We start from the raw sequence: 16,897 nt of genomic DNA, 5'->3' as shown, positions 1-16,897 counted from the left end.
AAGGTTTAGTCTATCCTGAGGCAAATTTATTTGAAGAACGTCTGGTCTTTTTCTTCCAGGCCATCCGATGCTAATACAACATATGCCAGGGTTTTCAGAATAAATTGGAGATCAACATCTGAAAAGATGATGGTTCATCTTTCTCAGCCTAAACAACCGATGAGTATTCAAGCAAACACTTAAATAAGTAGTTTTGCCATTTATATGTGCATTATGGTGGAGAAACAGTGAAAACGCTTCTATTCACTCTGATTAGCTTTCATAGCACATTCAATTTAAGTTTGCACAAAATAAACATTTTCATTTCAAGTTAAAAAATCATACATGCAGTATATAAAACCCAAAACGCCATTAAGGTTGATTGATAAACTACAACTTTACAACAGTTCACTAAACAGTTGTGATTAAAACATCACACTGTACTTTAAAGTAAGTCATTCTCTTTTTTTCTTTTCTTTTCAGCACAAACACACTTCCTTCCTATGCAAATGAGGCTTATTATAGAACGCACCTTGTTCACAAAAGTTTGGCCTGTTTGCATTTAGATTTATGCATTTTATCCAAAGTAACTTGCATTGCATTTCAAGTTCATGCATTTACTGAAAAGCAAACCGTGTTTGGTTTAAAAGAGCCGTTAGTATTATATATATACACTCTACTAAAACAGCCAATTGTATTTGGACCACCCCCTAATTTGCATAATTTATCTTTTGAATTGTGCACTAAAACAATGCAGACAGCATATGAAGGTTAACAGCAGGTGCAATTCATTATGAGTGTATTTTCGCCTCAGGCACAATCGTGCCTGACTCAAATCCGTTTATGCATTTGAAGTCTGAACCGCAAAAAACGATGGTTTTTACAAACACAATGGTCTGAGATTTAATTTTCGAAATGCATCACAGTTTGAAAAGTATGATCAAATTAGTATTAGTTGCAATATCGTCAAATACGATTAGCAATTGCATACAGTGTGGATTGGCGGTATGGTTCTGGGCGATGAATAAAAGCAGGGAGAGCAGCAGAGGTGTAAAATACCTGAGTAATTTTACTTGATTACTGTACTTAAGTATTATTTTTGGGGATTTTTACTTTACTTGAGTACAATAAAAAATCAATACTTTTACTTAATTCAATTTTTTAAGAAAAAAAAAAGTTATTTTTACTCCTTACAATTTTATTTATAGTCAAAAAGTACTTCTTTTTTGGAGATCACTTCATTCTATTTTCCCTTGCTATTACCAAACCAATTGAATTGCGCTGATGCCCAGTTTAATTTAAATGTTATTTATTCTGCCAATGAGATTCGTTTTCACATTCCATGAAATTGGTCAGACATGTTCATTGGTCCTTTGGGAGTGACGTCATGTCGCATCTTGTCGCATCAAAATTAGAGATATTATAACAGTCAATTAGTGGAAGAAAATGGAGGTAGAACATTAGTGGTAAAAGCATGTTTAGTGGATTGTTTAAAGCATGTTTAGAGATTAAAAGCTTAAACAAGAATCTCTAGTTTTCATTCTTGCTGTTACTTTTACTTCTTTAATACTCAAGTACAGTTTTAATGTGGTACTTTTTTTTACTTTTACTCAAGTACGATTCTGGCCAGATACTTTTACTTTTAATTGAGTAAAATTTTCCCTCAGTACTTGTATTTTCACTTGAGTAACATTTTTGAGTACTTTTTACACCTCTGGAGAGCAGCGATAACCCCTCTTAGGGGAAACAGAACAGAACCAGCATGAATGAATTGCAGATATCATTAATTCAAGATTTTAAAGTGCAACATAATTCAAGAATTTATTCGGATTCAAGGGGAACTGACTTAATATTGACTGTCTGAACAAATGGATCCAATGTCAGCACTTGCAGACAGTCAGTCCTAAATATTGGATTTGAAGGAACATTGCGTTCCTCCAGGAGCCGTCATAATTGTACTTCACGTCACTTCAGATAAAAAGCACATGCTAATGACATTATCTAGAAACCCGTCTGCTCTGAAATATACACAGATGTTGTTCATAATCTGAACAGCATTGAATAGTTCTGCAACAAATTTCAGATGCAGAGAGATGATAGTTTTCAAGAACTAAAAGTATTTATACCCATTAGTAGATGAAGCAAAACAGTCCTTTGACTTCATTTAAGTGACATTCTTTAAAGCCAAAAACTGAAAAACAACATTCCTCTTGGTTCCTGCAGGGTAAATCAGATTCCAGGAGGAAAACCGCGCCACACGTGTTTGTCTTGATGCACAGGAGGAGGCTTGGGAATTACAAGCCACAAAACACACATTTGCCAGCGCTCGTAGACGGGTCGGGACAAGTGCAAATACTTTCCACTTATTTACCTGTGCACATCAAAGGCCCCCAGATTTCTCAATGCTGGGGGACCACGAGTTATTCACCAGTGATGACGAACCCCGGGATTAAAAACAGGAAGCTGACGTCCGGATTTGGAGGTTTTGGGACAGTGGGAGTTTGGTTTATGGTGTGTATTGTTTTGTGTGTCTGGGCTTTTACGAGTCTGAAACAATACCCTGTTTTAAAGGCTGTAAACTGTGACCATGTAATGGTTTAGGACTAATTGATTAGTTTTAACATAGTCGGCTGGGTTACAGTAACGTCATTATACGCCATGCTGCAATTTGCTTTATGATTAACATTGTGGTCTACCTAAAGCTGGTATATTTTCGCACATGATTTACAATGTTCAGTCACTATTAGTCAGTCATTCTTTGATTGGCTTTCTAAAGTGTGAAACATCGGCTGCCTCGAAATCGCATACTCTCTTGAATAGATACTTATTTTGAATAAGTAATTCGCGACCACTAAAAAAAGCATGTTCTATATACACTGAAAAAAAATGATTTGTTGAAATTAATAATTTTTTGTCGTAAGTGGTTGTATTCAATTGATTTTATCTACATTTAAACAAATGCATTAAGTTGAACTTAATCAATTTTAGTTCAACTTAATGCATTTGTTTAAATGTAGGTAAAATCAACTTAATGCAACCACTTCCGATACATTTTTTTATTAATTCAGTGTAGAATGAATGTAATCTGGATGAGTTTCAGACATAGTCTCGGTGACTCTTTCAAAGCATTTATCTGTCAACTTCTGACTCAACCAATGATGTGAGTCTGGGGTGGGATTATTGTTTATCTGACCAATGGCAAATACGGTGGAAAAATATTTAAAACTAAAAATAAATTACCCACTTTTTTGGGTGCAAAATAAACACATTTTATATTTGGGATTAAGAAATATTATTGATAAAATATCTACAAAAGCCTTTGTCAAAGAAAAGTAAAAATGATTAACTTTTGCGGTGGGTCATATTTTTATGTTGGAAAATACGTTTTGTTTTTATTTGTTTGTTTTTAATACTATAAAAATACCAGTTTATTTTTACTACAGTGGAAAAAAATGTCCACCTATTTCATCTTAAAATCTTAAGTTTAGTTGCTGCCTTAAATTTAAGTATAATCAAATTGGCATTACAAGTCATTTCAACTTAAATTATATTAATCTGACTTTTTAAAAAAATCGAGTTGAATCTAATGCAACATAAAAAGTTAAAATTTGCTTAAATTATTTGGACGAGTTAAAGTAATGTAAAAACATGCAACGTTGGTTAAATTACTCTAAAAAAGTAATTAATTACTAGCTGCTAATTACATCTTCAACAGTGTAATTAGATTACTGCACTGTCAAAATATCGCATTACTAGTGCTAATTACTTCCTAAATCCCTAAAACATCGACCCGTTAGAAATGAAACTGCACTTTTAATTCTTTCAAATGAATAATATAAAATTGCATCAATTATTCTTGAACTGACCAAAGTATTTAAAGGGAGAAATTTACATTAATAAGCCGTTACAGCCGTTGAATTTTTATGTTAATTGCAGATTATTGAATTGTTCTGTTGTCTATGCAGCATTTAATTCAATTACATCAGAACTGTAATTAAATTACAGAAAAATTAAGAGTAAACCCTTATACTTTGCTTTTTAAAGGGAAAAGTAAATAATTACTTAGTAACACTGAAAATATGTTGCCATGATCAACATTATCATGTAATCAGCCTTACACATTTGCACTGTTTGCTAAATTAGCACTATGCAATGTGCATTATTGCATCTGTAAACCTACTTGACTCTCTAAGAATTTAAATTCATAATACTGAATTTCCAAGAAAAAAAATTCCACAATTATGATCTGCAATGACTCACTTGCTACCAGATTCATAAAACTTCTGTCATTATTTTTCATTGTGAACGGTTTTGTTTATTGCTTCTCTCATTTCCCATGAATCCTTGCAGAAATCAGCGGCTGAATAACGTGGCGTCAGGAGAAGCACGGTTTGATTTACTTCAGCGAGAGTGATCCATCTCACAGCTGGGAGAGTTTCAAGGTCGATTCTGAGACTGTGTGTGTGCCAGCAGACAGCAGCGCGCTGATGTGTGTCTGTGCGCGCGATTGCATTTCACAACAGTATTTCATCGTGGAAAAATAATCATGGATGGAAGTATTCATGAAGAATATGATTGCTGAAGTTCTGCATTTCTAAAAAAACATCTTGATTGTCTCTAATAGACAGCAATTGAGTGCAACAGTCAGGTTCTGGAAGTCCTCTTAGGAAAATGTATTTTTAACGATAACTTATAAAAAGACAACCTTACTGTGAGCTACGAGATCGTTAATCGAAGGTATTTGCTTCTGTTGAAGATGTCATTCGCATTATTTCAACTTAGTTTTTAAAACAATCGTTTAACAGCAGAATTCACGGTGGAAAAACTACATTACCCATGATGCTGTACAGAACATTCCACCAATCATAGAGTTGAAGTTCTAGTTAGATCTAGTAAGATCTAGTTAGCTCCGCCCACTTCCATGAGGCGCTGTGAATGTCAGTGTCCCTACACCCTCTAAATACTTATAAAACATACATGCATATTTTGAAATACATGTTTGCAATGCTTCATGGGAATGTTTTCTCAGGCCTATGAAACTCAAACTGAGAATATAAATTCAAGGTTGCAATCAGGTTTTCAGACAGAACTGGTTTTCTCTTTGCTCTATATGGACTGGCTGACAGAAGAAATGTTTTCCTGAACATGCTAGTCTTACCATTTCTGCCCATCGGCCTCGTGTTGTTGAACCGTATATCCAAACTGAGCCTCTTTCGAACCCTTGATGATTTTTGCATGTCTTGTGTCAATATTAAAGCAAGTCCGTGGCCCTGAAATAAACAAACACAGCTTTTTGATTGGATTCATGTTGAATACTTCATTTGCAGACCGTTCCATAGATTATTAGAAGTGACTTGAGGAATAATTCATATCTTGAGTGCAAATGATTCGGGATGCATTGCATGCTGGTTAAAAACTTAAAGACTTTATGCTTAAAACAAATGCAAATATCCACCATCTGGTGAAGAAAAATAAACTTGTTTTCCCTTTGAATCAAGTTTTCCTGACCCCATTGGCAAGATTTTTTTCTTCTTCTTCATGTTTTAAATATAAACTCACGAATTTTAATGCATTTTATGTTATTTTGCTTCTCCAGTTAATGCATATTGATTTAAGATGCTTAGATATTTGTCCTGGAAAATGAGAAAATCACTTTTTGCAGTGTAGTGTCATTTTTGGCATAAATCAAATTAAGATTAAGTCACTGATAAAAAGTCTGTATGTTGCAATACGCCTAAGGAACGCTGATTCTACTCTAAAGAGGCACAATTTATCTCACATGGTGCACAAAGATGATAAAGAGTCAATCAGAGCACATGAAAGATAATGAAAGATAATGGCTAAACACCATCGGCAAGGGGATTATCTGTCCTGTGATGGTCTATTCCCATTCCCTCGGGATCTGGATTGGACATCTCAACAGTAAGTGCCTCTGGATTTCATTTAAATGTTTATCGGGGAAGGTCACTTGAATGTGGTGATATCACATCGCCTTTCAAGTTTAATTTCCTGGGGAAACGTTTCTCCTTATGCAGGAAAAAAAGAGAAAATGGGTCAGTCACATTTCCTCTGTATTCTTCTCTTTTTCTCGGCAGGATGAAAGTCCTATAAAGAAAGAGATCCAGGATGAAAAGGGAATGGAAATGTATTTCTCATATTCACAATCTTTGTGTTTTGGAGACTGTCGCTCTATATGTTCTGGGTTAAATACACTTTGAGGGTTTAGAGAAGAACTGTGAACCTCTAAAGCCTAATTTTAGAGAGAATACAACTGATCTAGGCCAATAAAATTGTAGCTATTTGTAGTTCTAGTAAGACAAACCATGTGTAAATTCATAAGTCGACAGCATTGCTGAGTATTTTCTCCTTAAAACTGCAGTGAACCAAAGACAGTCTCAAAAACACGGTTTGAAATCGCTGGTGTTTCTGACGTCACAAACTACCTTGTAACCAATCAGATCAACGTGTGATCGTCAACCAGTGGATCTCTGAGCTGAGTGATGAGTGGAGGCAGGGCTCATTTGCATATTCATAGAACCGTGCATACTAAATGAGGCAAGGGTGTCGAGTTACATTCAAAATATTTTAAGCCATGAAGAAATTTTTTTTTCAAGGAAAAACTTTAAAATATCTCATTTACAATAACAATTCACATCTTCATAGGCGTTTTTGTTCATTTTGGTGGCATTTCCGATAAGGCACAACGCTATTTTATGCCAATGCCAGATTATCTTGCTTGTTAAGCTTAATGGAGGGTTATTGTCTAAGTTAGGCTATTTTAATCGTGGTTTAATCTGACAGCAATGAAAAACAACGCCAAAGCTTAGGGTAAAAACTATTGATTGTCACCAGTGAATGCAGATCAGAGAGACGTGAATCAATGAGAATTGACGCCATGCACTAAAAAAACCTAAAATATAAAATAAAAAATGTCTTGCAAAAAGGGCACTTATTTAGTCAGAGACCAAAAAGGGCAGGCGCTTGAGCATCACTTGGGGTCTATCTGTGCATGTACCTGCAAATTTTATTAGTAATCTTAGTACTTAGTTCATTTTAAATAGTTTTTTTAACTATTTTTAATAGTTTTAGTTAACAACAGTAACAAAAACCCATAACACTTCTTTAATAACCCATCTCGGGAAATATGAGCCAATCGCTCCTTGTTATTGCGAAACCAGCCGAGACCTGTGGCTAAAATAGTCACTTTACTATACTAATGACTATAACGAATGTCATGCGCTCAGATGCTCTGGATTCTTGAGAGGATCTGGTGACATTAGAGTCATTTTTCACGTGTGATTCACATGTTTTAATCCAAACAGTAGCTCTCAGATCATCTCAGGGCTGCTTTATTACCCAAATAAGATGTTAATCTGTCTAAAAACTAAGTGAGCAACCTTATTGCATACTGCATATATATATATATATATATATATATATATATATATATTTATTAGGTAAAATGCATACATTTCAATTAGATTGAGACAAAAATATCCAGTCGGGTCGCCAGAATTGGATTTATTTATCGCAGTGGCTTCAGACCGGTTCTGGCTCAGATGAGAAATGAATCCATGACCCACACTTTGGGCCAGAAATGAACCGAACCAGACATTACACTCACATGGCAAGTGACTGCGTAAGATTCCAGGATGGTAAAGTCTTCACAAAAGGATTCTGGGAAAGCGCTCTTATTTCTGAGTTATTGAACAAGTGGCTCTTCTGACTCATCCAAGTCTCTAGATATGGCTCATATCCCTCATTCAGTGCTTCCCCACCTGTTTTACTGTCCAACAGGTGAAAATCATCATATGTCTGATCACTTAATAAAGAAACAGAACTTCTCCATAACAAGACACATGATTTTGAGATCCACGCTGCAAAAAAAAGTAGTATCTGTCTGGTATTAGTACAAATATCTAAACATCAAGATACATTTACTGGAGAAACAAAATGACTTAAGTCGAAATTACTGAAAAATGTTAAAAATTAAGTGAGTTTTTGCTTAAAACAAGAAAAAATATCCCAGTGAAGAAAAAAAAGTCTTCTTTTCCCTTTGAGTAAAGTGTATTTTTCTGACCCCAATGGCAGATATTTTTCTTATTTTATGAATAAACTCACTTACTTTTGAGTGTTTTCAGAAAATAGGACTTAATATCTTAAGCCATTTAGCATCTCAAGTAAATGTATCTTGATTTGAGAATATTTAGATGTTTGTGCTAGAAAAAACGACAAATACCAAGTAGGCTATGACAATCTTTTTTTTTTTTTTTTTTTTTTTACAGTGCAATCACTAAAGAGAGCATAATTAATTATGTATCCCAAAATTAAATATTGGAAAAGCCGTATCTGAGTTTTGATCCAGCTAAAAGTAGGTTCTAATCTGTCAGACGGACGGATGTTTATGTACTCGCGTATCAGGGGCATGTTCAAGTTCAAAACGGTGCGCAACGTTTTGCTACGGTTTCCGGGTTGAACGTCATGTTTCCTGGAAACGGCGTGCACCGGTGTGCAACGGGGTTTGAGATACGTTTTCTCTTGTTTGGTGGGTGTGTCAGAACTGCAGTCCAATCAGCAACAACATGTATATAAAGCTTGCAGTATTAAAGTGAACTCGCACAATGGGTTCAAGGAAAGTAATTTACAAATGTGTTCGATGCAGCTCGGTATACACAACAACTGAGGATATTAGAAGACATGTTTGTCGTAAGTTTTATTGTAAAAATATAGGATATCAACATAATGATGTAGTTGTTTATATTTTTAGCTTCATTGCAAGTGTATGACATTTGGTATAGAAATAAACAAGGTAATTAAGTGCTTTTCTTAAAAATGAGAAAGAAAATACAGGGTATTAAAACAGTATGAACTACAAATAAAGTCAGTATGTGAGACTAAATAGATGTGTTTTAGTCTGAATTAGGTAAGATGTGTGCTTCCATTTCAGTTTCAGCAATCCCTTCACTCGATTGGGATGTTCTCTTTTGTTCTGGGCGGCAAGTGCAGTAACTGTAACATCGGGCATATTTTGTAGTATTAAACACATATTTATACCGACTTCATCAGGCTCTGAAAATTCTTCACAAAGAACACAAAGAATGGCCTTCTCAGCTGCCATAGTTGCAACTCTTGCGTCATCAGAACAGTGTGTTCAACGCATCACCGTTTCTGTTTAAAAAACGTTGTGCAACGTTTTGTCGGGGCTGAACGCAGCCCAGAACTCCCGCCAGAACTCCGGCCCTAGACACTTCCTGTGTTATCATCAGCCAATCAGAGCGCTCTCCAGGAGCTTCACCATGGCGACGAAAACAACGAGAAACATCACCGCAAGTATTCGAATTGAATTATGTTATTGATTAAATTTTAATATGTTATATGTTATTCATCACAGTGACAACAAAATACGGTCCGTAAGTTCTTTCACATGCATTTGTACTTTAAAGTTGGCTCCAGTTGTAATTAATGGGAGTTAGCCAGGACTTAGGTCCTTTTTCCAAAGCATTCCCTAAAAATATCTGGCCTCAGACGTACTTTTTCCATTTTGAGACTTATATTGTTTTTAAATGACAGTGTTTTAAGAGCTCAGAGACGCAGGTAAACAGTGTAATAAACCCGCGCCCTCTGCTGGAGGCTTCATGCAAACGCAGCGCTAAAGGAGAGATGGATCTTATGGTTCCCAAACTTTTTTATTATTATTTTAATGCAGGCAAATGAAGATGGTTTTATTCTTCTCATCAATTTCTGACTCACTATGTATGCTAATGTAAGAAAGTACAGGGCCGCTTGTGTAGGTCCATTAGATGAGTGCTGTGAGTGTGTAAGTGGATCCAGATTGTGTGTTTGATCCTGGTCTTAAAAGTCCATCTGGATGTTCTGGTTGAAGATCACACAGTAATTCCTCCTTTTTTATCAACCTGTCGTTCCCAAAGCAATAAAGGATTAACTTTACTGAACTTGAGGTCAACTTGACCCCAAACCACGAGCAACACTCACTAAAATCTACAGTATACATGTCAAATACTTAATTTCTCAGAATTTAGAAAAGTGCACAACTATTATGACTGTTTTATCACGGGTGTTAATGAAAAAACCTCTTTAATATCTTTTATTTAGCTTTTGCACACGTATTCACATGCGTCTCCTCTAGAGTTTCAGAAAAACTGTCTCAAACTCTGCCAAATCTCAATATAATTTCTCATCAAATTACCTGAGCTGCTCCACGTTCATTATATAACCTCATACTCTCACTGGATGACAACTATAGTGACTCATTTGGGTCTGTTATTATTTCCCAGGAGAAACCATTCGAGAAAAATCATTACTTCAGAGATTTAGTCTGATTTATCTCACTTTTTGAGACTGTTTTGTCCCAAAACATGCTTTCTTCCTCAGTGTTTTTGTCTTGTTTTCTACAGTCGTCAACATCTGACGTGGATCAAAACCTTTCATCAAATGAATTTTGAACAATACCTGTTCTTGTCAACTTTTTTGATCCACTTTAAATGTTGACTATACTGTAGTACAAGATGGATTTACTCGAGAAGCAAAATGCCTTCAGATGTTAAGTCTTAAAATGAATTTATGCGTATCTCTTAGTGGGGTCAGAAATATACACTTGCTTTCCCTTTGAATTAAGTTGATTTCTCTGACCCCATTTGCAGATATTTGTTCTAAGCAAAGTCAATTTGCTTCTCCAGTATCTTGATTTAAGAATATTTAGATATTTGTACTGTAAAACAAGATAAAAATATCATATTTTGCAGTGTACACCTGACAATCATGCATAATCTGGCTCACCTGGCAGCAGAGCGCCGATCCACATCAGCAAGATGTACTCCATAAGTTCATACGTGAATCAGTCGGTGTGTGTGTGTGTGTGTGTGTGCATGAGGTCCTCACAGCGAGAGCACACACTCGGGTCTGAACCTGACTGAACCGCAGCAGAACTACATCTGAGAAGGAGGAGCTGAAAACGGGCTGATCGTCCTCAAACTCGCACAGAGAGAGAGAGTTTGGAGCAGGTACCGGTAAACTGTGTTTATTAGACCAGACTGGGCTTTCTAGGAGCGTCCCGCATGCTTTTACTGCTCTCTCTCTCTCTCTCTCTCTCCAGATGTTCAGCTCTCTGGACTTCACATCTGTCGGGAAACACCGCAGAGCTCAACGCACTTCCATAACATGGTGATTTACACTCTTTAAAGACCTCAAGAAATCAGAATTGTGACTTTAAGTTTACTCTCGTGTTACATGAAGCTTTACTTTGAATCTATACACTCAATTTCATGCTAAAACCTCTGGACAAAAACAGTACAGTGATTAGGATTAGTTGTGTAATGTAATCACCGCACTATAAAATATTATATTCGAAGTATTCAAAACTAAAATAAAATTTGTACAATCAACTTGGATGTGTAAGTCATTTTAAGTTAAAGTGCATGAAACTGAATCTTGTTTAACTTGTTAATTTTTTGTTGTTGAAAATTGCTTATTTTGGGCAAGTTAAAGCAATGTAAAACCATATGTGGTCATAACCTATTGATCATATAATTTTTTACAGTGTAAATACAACAAATTTTTTAAAAAGTTGCTGCCTTAAATTTTTAAGTACAGTTAACTGTAGTTAATCATTTTATCTCTTAAAACACATCTTTGAAAAAATTCTTCATGCCTTAAAATATCTTGAATGTAACTCGACACCCTTGCCTCATTTAGTATGCACAGTTCTATGAATATGCAAATGAGCCCCGCCTCCACTCACTCAGCTCAGAGATCCACTCGTTGTCGATCACACGTTGATCTGATTGGTTACAAGGTAGTTTGTGACGTCAGAAACACCAGCGATTTCAAAGCGTGTTTTTGAGACTGTCTTTGGTTCACTGCAGTTTTAAAGAGAAAATACTCAGCAATGGTGTCGACTTATGAATTTACACGTGGTTTGTCTGAAAGCATATTACAGTTTTTCTCGATTGCTTAAACACATTTCTTGAAACTATGCCTCGTATTCTCAAAACTATAAACACAAATCCATAACGTCTCACCCAATTCCCCAAACATCCTATTTTCAGGTCAAAATGAAGCTCTACACTCAAAACCATTCACTCTTGCTGAAAAACCAAACTTTGCCCTCAGACAGGACACACAAGCCCTCAAAATCACACACACTACAACATAGTCTAAGACACTGGTGCAATAAATTCAAAACAACATTTCCAAAACTGGTAAGTTATGTTGCTTGTGGTTCCCCTCCTCACAAACCTTTTCACATGATGAACACAAAAGACACAACCAGTGGATACATTGGCACATTTTTATTCATACACAGAAAACACACACACACACAAAAAAAATTTTTTTTTCCTGTTTTACTCTTTTTTTTTTACTCTTTTTTTTTTACTCTCTCCTCTAATTCTTTTTTATATTTACTTACAGTAAGATGTGTGTGACCAACATATGACAGTAAAAGAGCACACACAAACCATATTCTAATATGGAATTCGAATTGTATTGGAATGGTAAAGAGTGTTGGGTCGTGACAGGAGAGCCTCCACTCAAGGATACAATATGATGGATACGTCTAAGAATGTTCCACATATGGTTGAAATACCATCATTCGCCTAGAAAGATAACATTCTGGAGTCAGGACTATAAAGGAGAAAGGATGCCCTCCCTTCACTGTCACACTCTGTGCCACTCTGTGTGACTGTACGACTGCTGGCCTTTTCTTGCAAGAAAATAAACCTCATCAAAGACTATTGGAAATGTTTGTCTCTTATTCAGTGATAGAATTTTGTTTGCCACCACTCCTCCCTGAAGGTTCTCGAGGCGACGGTGAAGCGACTCAAATTTGGCCTTACTCGTAGCCCAGCCTCCCTCATAAACATGATAAAGACATGTGCAACTAGAGTGGCTTGAATTTCATCTGAGACTGCTTGTCTTCTTGTCCTTGCCCTTCCTCCTCCTCATTCTTATCCCTCTTCCTTCATGTCTTTCTGGATCCATTGTTCCAAAACGCAATAAACTGATTTGGGCCCTTTTATATATCTATTACAGTTTTTTTCAATTGTTTACACGCAATTTTGAAAACCGGGTTCTTTTTTTCAAAATATAATCACAATTATCCAAACACCACACTCAGTTTGCATAATTCCTAGATTGTTTGCAAAATTACACACTTCAGTCAAAACATACACACTTCAGTCAAAACATATACACATATTTGTGAAAATGCTATTAGTTTTCATTTAACCAACACAGTCCTCAATGATCAGACACTATTGCAGCCAGTTACACACAGCTGTGATAAATATAAAACACATTTGTAAAAAAAAATAATTTTAGGAAATAGCATGTGCTAGATTTTTGGCCAGACATTGTTATGTAAGGGATAATTTAGATGAAAAAATACAGTTTTTTTCAATTGTTTACACACAATTTTGAAAACCGGGTTCTTTTTTTCAAAACAGAATCACAATTATCCAAACACCACACTCAATTTGCATAATTCCTAGATTGTTTGCAAAATGACACACTTCAGTCAAAACATATACACATATTTGTGAAAATGCTATTAGTTTTCATTTAACCAACACAATCCTCAATGATCAGACACTATTGCAGCCAGTTTCACACAGCTGTGATAAATATAAAACACATTTGTAAAAAAACTAATTTTAGGAAATAGCATGTGCTAGATTTTTGGCCAGACATTGTTATGTAAGGGATAATTTAGATGACAAAAAAAAAAAAAAAATAGTGACATACCCACAACATTCTTCATGATTAGTTTGAGATATAGGGAGAATGTACACAAATAGGCCTACTATAAACTTACAAAGCACTGCACAACACTGATGCTGCAGACTGAATATTTCAAGTATTTATTTCAATACTTACAGTATTTCTTACCATCAGTTACAGTAATCAACCAACAATGAAATCAATGAAACAAATAAAATCTGTAGGCAAATAAAAATTACTGCATGAAGTACATACACTTTGACTCTGAAGAAAAACTACTGTAAAAGCAACAAGAATACTGTAACTATTCATCATCTCTCCATCTGGCTGGATCAGGCCATAAGATTTCATCCACATCACAGGCTATGTCTTCATTGGCAAGGCACCGTTGGAAGAATCGCCTTGTGTGACGAATCCACCCCTGCACAGAAGCTGCTTCGATATGATCACAGGCCTGCTCCATGGCCTGAATGAGGGGCAAACGGTCATAGGGCCGCAGGTCGTATACCTTCCACCGCCATGCTGAAAAAAACTCTTCTATTGGATTCAGGAAGGGGGAGTATGGGGGAAGGTATAAGACTTCAAATTCAGGGTGCTCATGGAACCAATTCTGGACCAGAGCAGCCCAATGGAATGAGACATTGTCCCAAACGACAATGTACCACATCTGGTCCACTTGGTTTAATGCTGTGACAATCTCGTGCAATCTGTCAAGAAATGCAAGTATTAAATTTGCATTATAGGGTCCCAGATTTGCATGGTGGTGGAGGACCCCATTTTGTGTAATAGCAGCGCAAAAGGTGATGTTATCTCCTTCTCCTCTTCCTCTACCTAGGCCTCTTCCTCTATCTCCTTCTCCTCTTCCTCTACCTGGGCCTCCTCCTCTACCTCCTTCTCCTCCTCCTCTACCTCCTTCTCCTCTTCCTCTACCTCCTTCATCTCCTCTTTGAGCTCCCCCTCTCATTCTCATTCTCATTCTCATTCTTCTTCTAGCTCCTTCCATCATTGTTGTAGACAGGTGAACTCACCTGCTGCCTTTTATAGCACACCTGAGTGCTGCGTTTTCAAATTAGCACATGTGTGCTTCCACACCTGGTGGATGTGATTATCCAATTCGTTCATTAGTGTGGTCTTTGGCAATCCGGGGCTTTGTAATGACTAGGAAGTAACCTCACAATCCTTACCTGTGTCTAAGGTGTGAAAATGTGTGTAGAGTTTTACAAATCACTGTGTGTAATGTTTTGCAAAAAGGGTGAAGCAGACATTGTGTGTAATGTTGTGCAAATCTGTGGAGGTATTTTGCTCATTGGAGTAGAATTTTGCAAATTGTGTGGACATTTTTATTTTAGTGTATAAACAATCGTAAAAAACTGTAAAGGTCCTGATTGATGTGTGTTAAATTTTGACTCTTAGTGTTTCCACCTGGATAATTGTGTGCTAACTGAGCTGAAGCTGTGCTGACTTGAGTGAACAATTTTGAATGCTAGTGCTTTCTAAATGACAACATGGTCTAAGCAATGAGAAATGAAGGGATTTGTGTGTAGAGTTTTGCAGTGACAGTTCAACAAATCTGACTCATGTGTCAAAACAGGGAATAGTGTTTATAGTTTAGTGAAATGGGTGTGCTTTTTGCTAAATGGCGTTATGGTTTTGAAATTTTAGTTCAAAAGCCTGGTTATAGTGTTTAAGCAATCGAGAAAAACTGTAAAAACCAGAGCCGGACAGTAACGGAGTACATTTACTTGAGTACAGTACTTAAGTACAATTTTGAGGGATCTGTACTTTACTCGAGTATCATTTTTGGGGAGTACTCATGACTTTACTCAAGTACATTTGAGAGGCAAATATTGTACTCTTTACTCCACTACATTTCTATCCATAACTGTGAGTACCCGTTACTTCTTCTAAAAAAAAAAAAAAAAAAGGAAAAAAGAAACATCTCGGAAACCCTCTCAAATGTGATTGGATTGTGCAGGCGCCACTGATTGGGACAGCCTATCAGCAATCACCTTCAGCTTTCCGCCAAAGTCAACTCCATGGTCAGATTTAGATAAGAGACGAAACCATGGACGAAACAATGGATGAAGACGCAGCAGGTCCATCCCGGGAGCGATATTTTTTTTCCCAGGATGGTAGGGGAAGACTCATGAATATTCATTAGGGAAGTCATCCCTGATTGGTCTTAACCCCAGTGACGGGTAGGTTTAGGGACGGGGTTATGGAGGTCATCAGACCAATCAGGGATGACTTCCCTAATGAATATTCATGAGTCTTCCCCTACCATCCTGGGGGAAAAAATATCGCATCCCGGGAATGTGCCAAGCCGTGGCCCCACCTCGCCAGACTATTTCAATTTTCTGAACAAGTTAATGATAGTTTTCGCTTCAAGTGTTTGCTGTGTTTACCAATGTAAGCACTGTGGCAGAAGTAATGCAATATTTAGAAAATGTACTCTTGTACTCTTGATACTCAAGTACTTTTAAAAACAAGTACTTTAGTACTTTTACTTAAGTAGACATCTGACTGTAGTACTTTTACTTGTACTTGAGTAAAATTTAGCAAGGGGTATCTGTACTTTTACTCAAGTAATGTAGCTGTGTACTTTGTCCGCCTCTGGTAAAAACACCACATAGATGCATAAAAACTGGATTTTCACCACAGGTGGACATTTCAACTTAAATTACATTAAACTGACTTAAAAAAATTAGTTGAATCTTGTATAACTTATAAAAAAAAAGGTTTAAAATTGCTTAACTTTTTTTGATGAGTTAAAGCAATGTAAAAACACATGTTGTCATTAACATATTGATCATATAATCTTTTAGTGTAAATAAAACAAATAAAAAAAAGTTGAAAAAATAAACTTGGATGTCATTAAATTTTTTTTATATATATATATAAAAAAATTCTTATAGTATTTACTCAGCATTTTGATAAATTTTTCAGAAAACAAGAAAGTAAATGCATCTTGATTTAAGAACGTTTAGATGTACTGAAAAACTAGACAATGAATTTTTCTTGAAATTTCATGTGTAATTTAGTGTTGCTTGCTGTTTGGTGATTTTTTTGTGTGAAATTTACTAGTGATTTCTCTAGTTTCAAACACCAGCGTGTGGTTTAGTTTGTCAAAAGTGGGCGTCACACTTCTGGAAACCAGAGTAAACGGATGAATATCCTGGAA

The 16,897-nt window shown here is 36.1% G+C and overlaps 1 protein-coding gene across 1 annotated transcript in view; it reads right to left on the bottom strand.

Moving 5' to 3' along the window:
- itga11b (integrin, alpha 11b) overlaps positions 1 to 10,901 on the bottom strand; it is a 48,720-nt gene extending 37,819 nt beyond the window's left edge. Inside the window, exons 1-2 of the mRNA XM_084094200.1 lie at positions 10,777 to 10,901; positions 5,138 to 5,249 (exon numbers count right to left, since the gene is read on the bottom strand). Coding sequence (XP_083950326.1) covers positions 5,138 to 5,249; positions 10,777 to 10,819 — 155 coding nt within the window. The 5' untranslated portion in view covers positions 10,820 to 10,901. The remainder of the gene's footprint in view (positions 1 to 5,137; positions 5,250 to 10,776) is intronic.
- Positions 10,902 to 16,897: the final 5,996 nt, after the last annotated feature.

This window comes from Abramis brama (genome assembly GCF_963993115.1).
Source record: "Abramis brama genome assembly, chromosome: 20".
NCBI lineage: Eukaryota > Metazoa > Chordata > Actinopteri > Cypriniformes > Leuciscidae > Abramis > Abramis brama.
The sequence above is the reverse complement of the archived record's forward strand: the minus strand, read 5'-3'. Positions and strand labels throughout refer to the sequence as shown.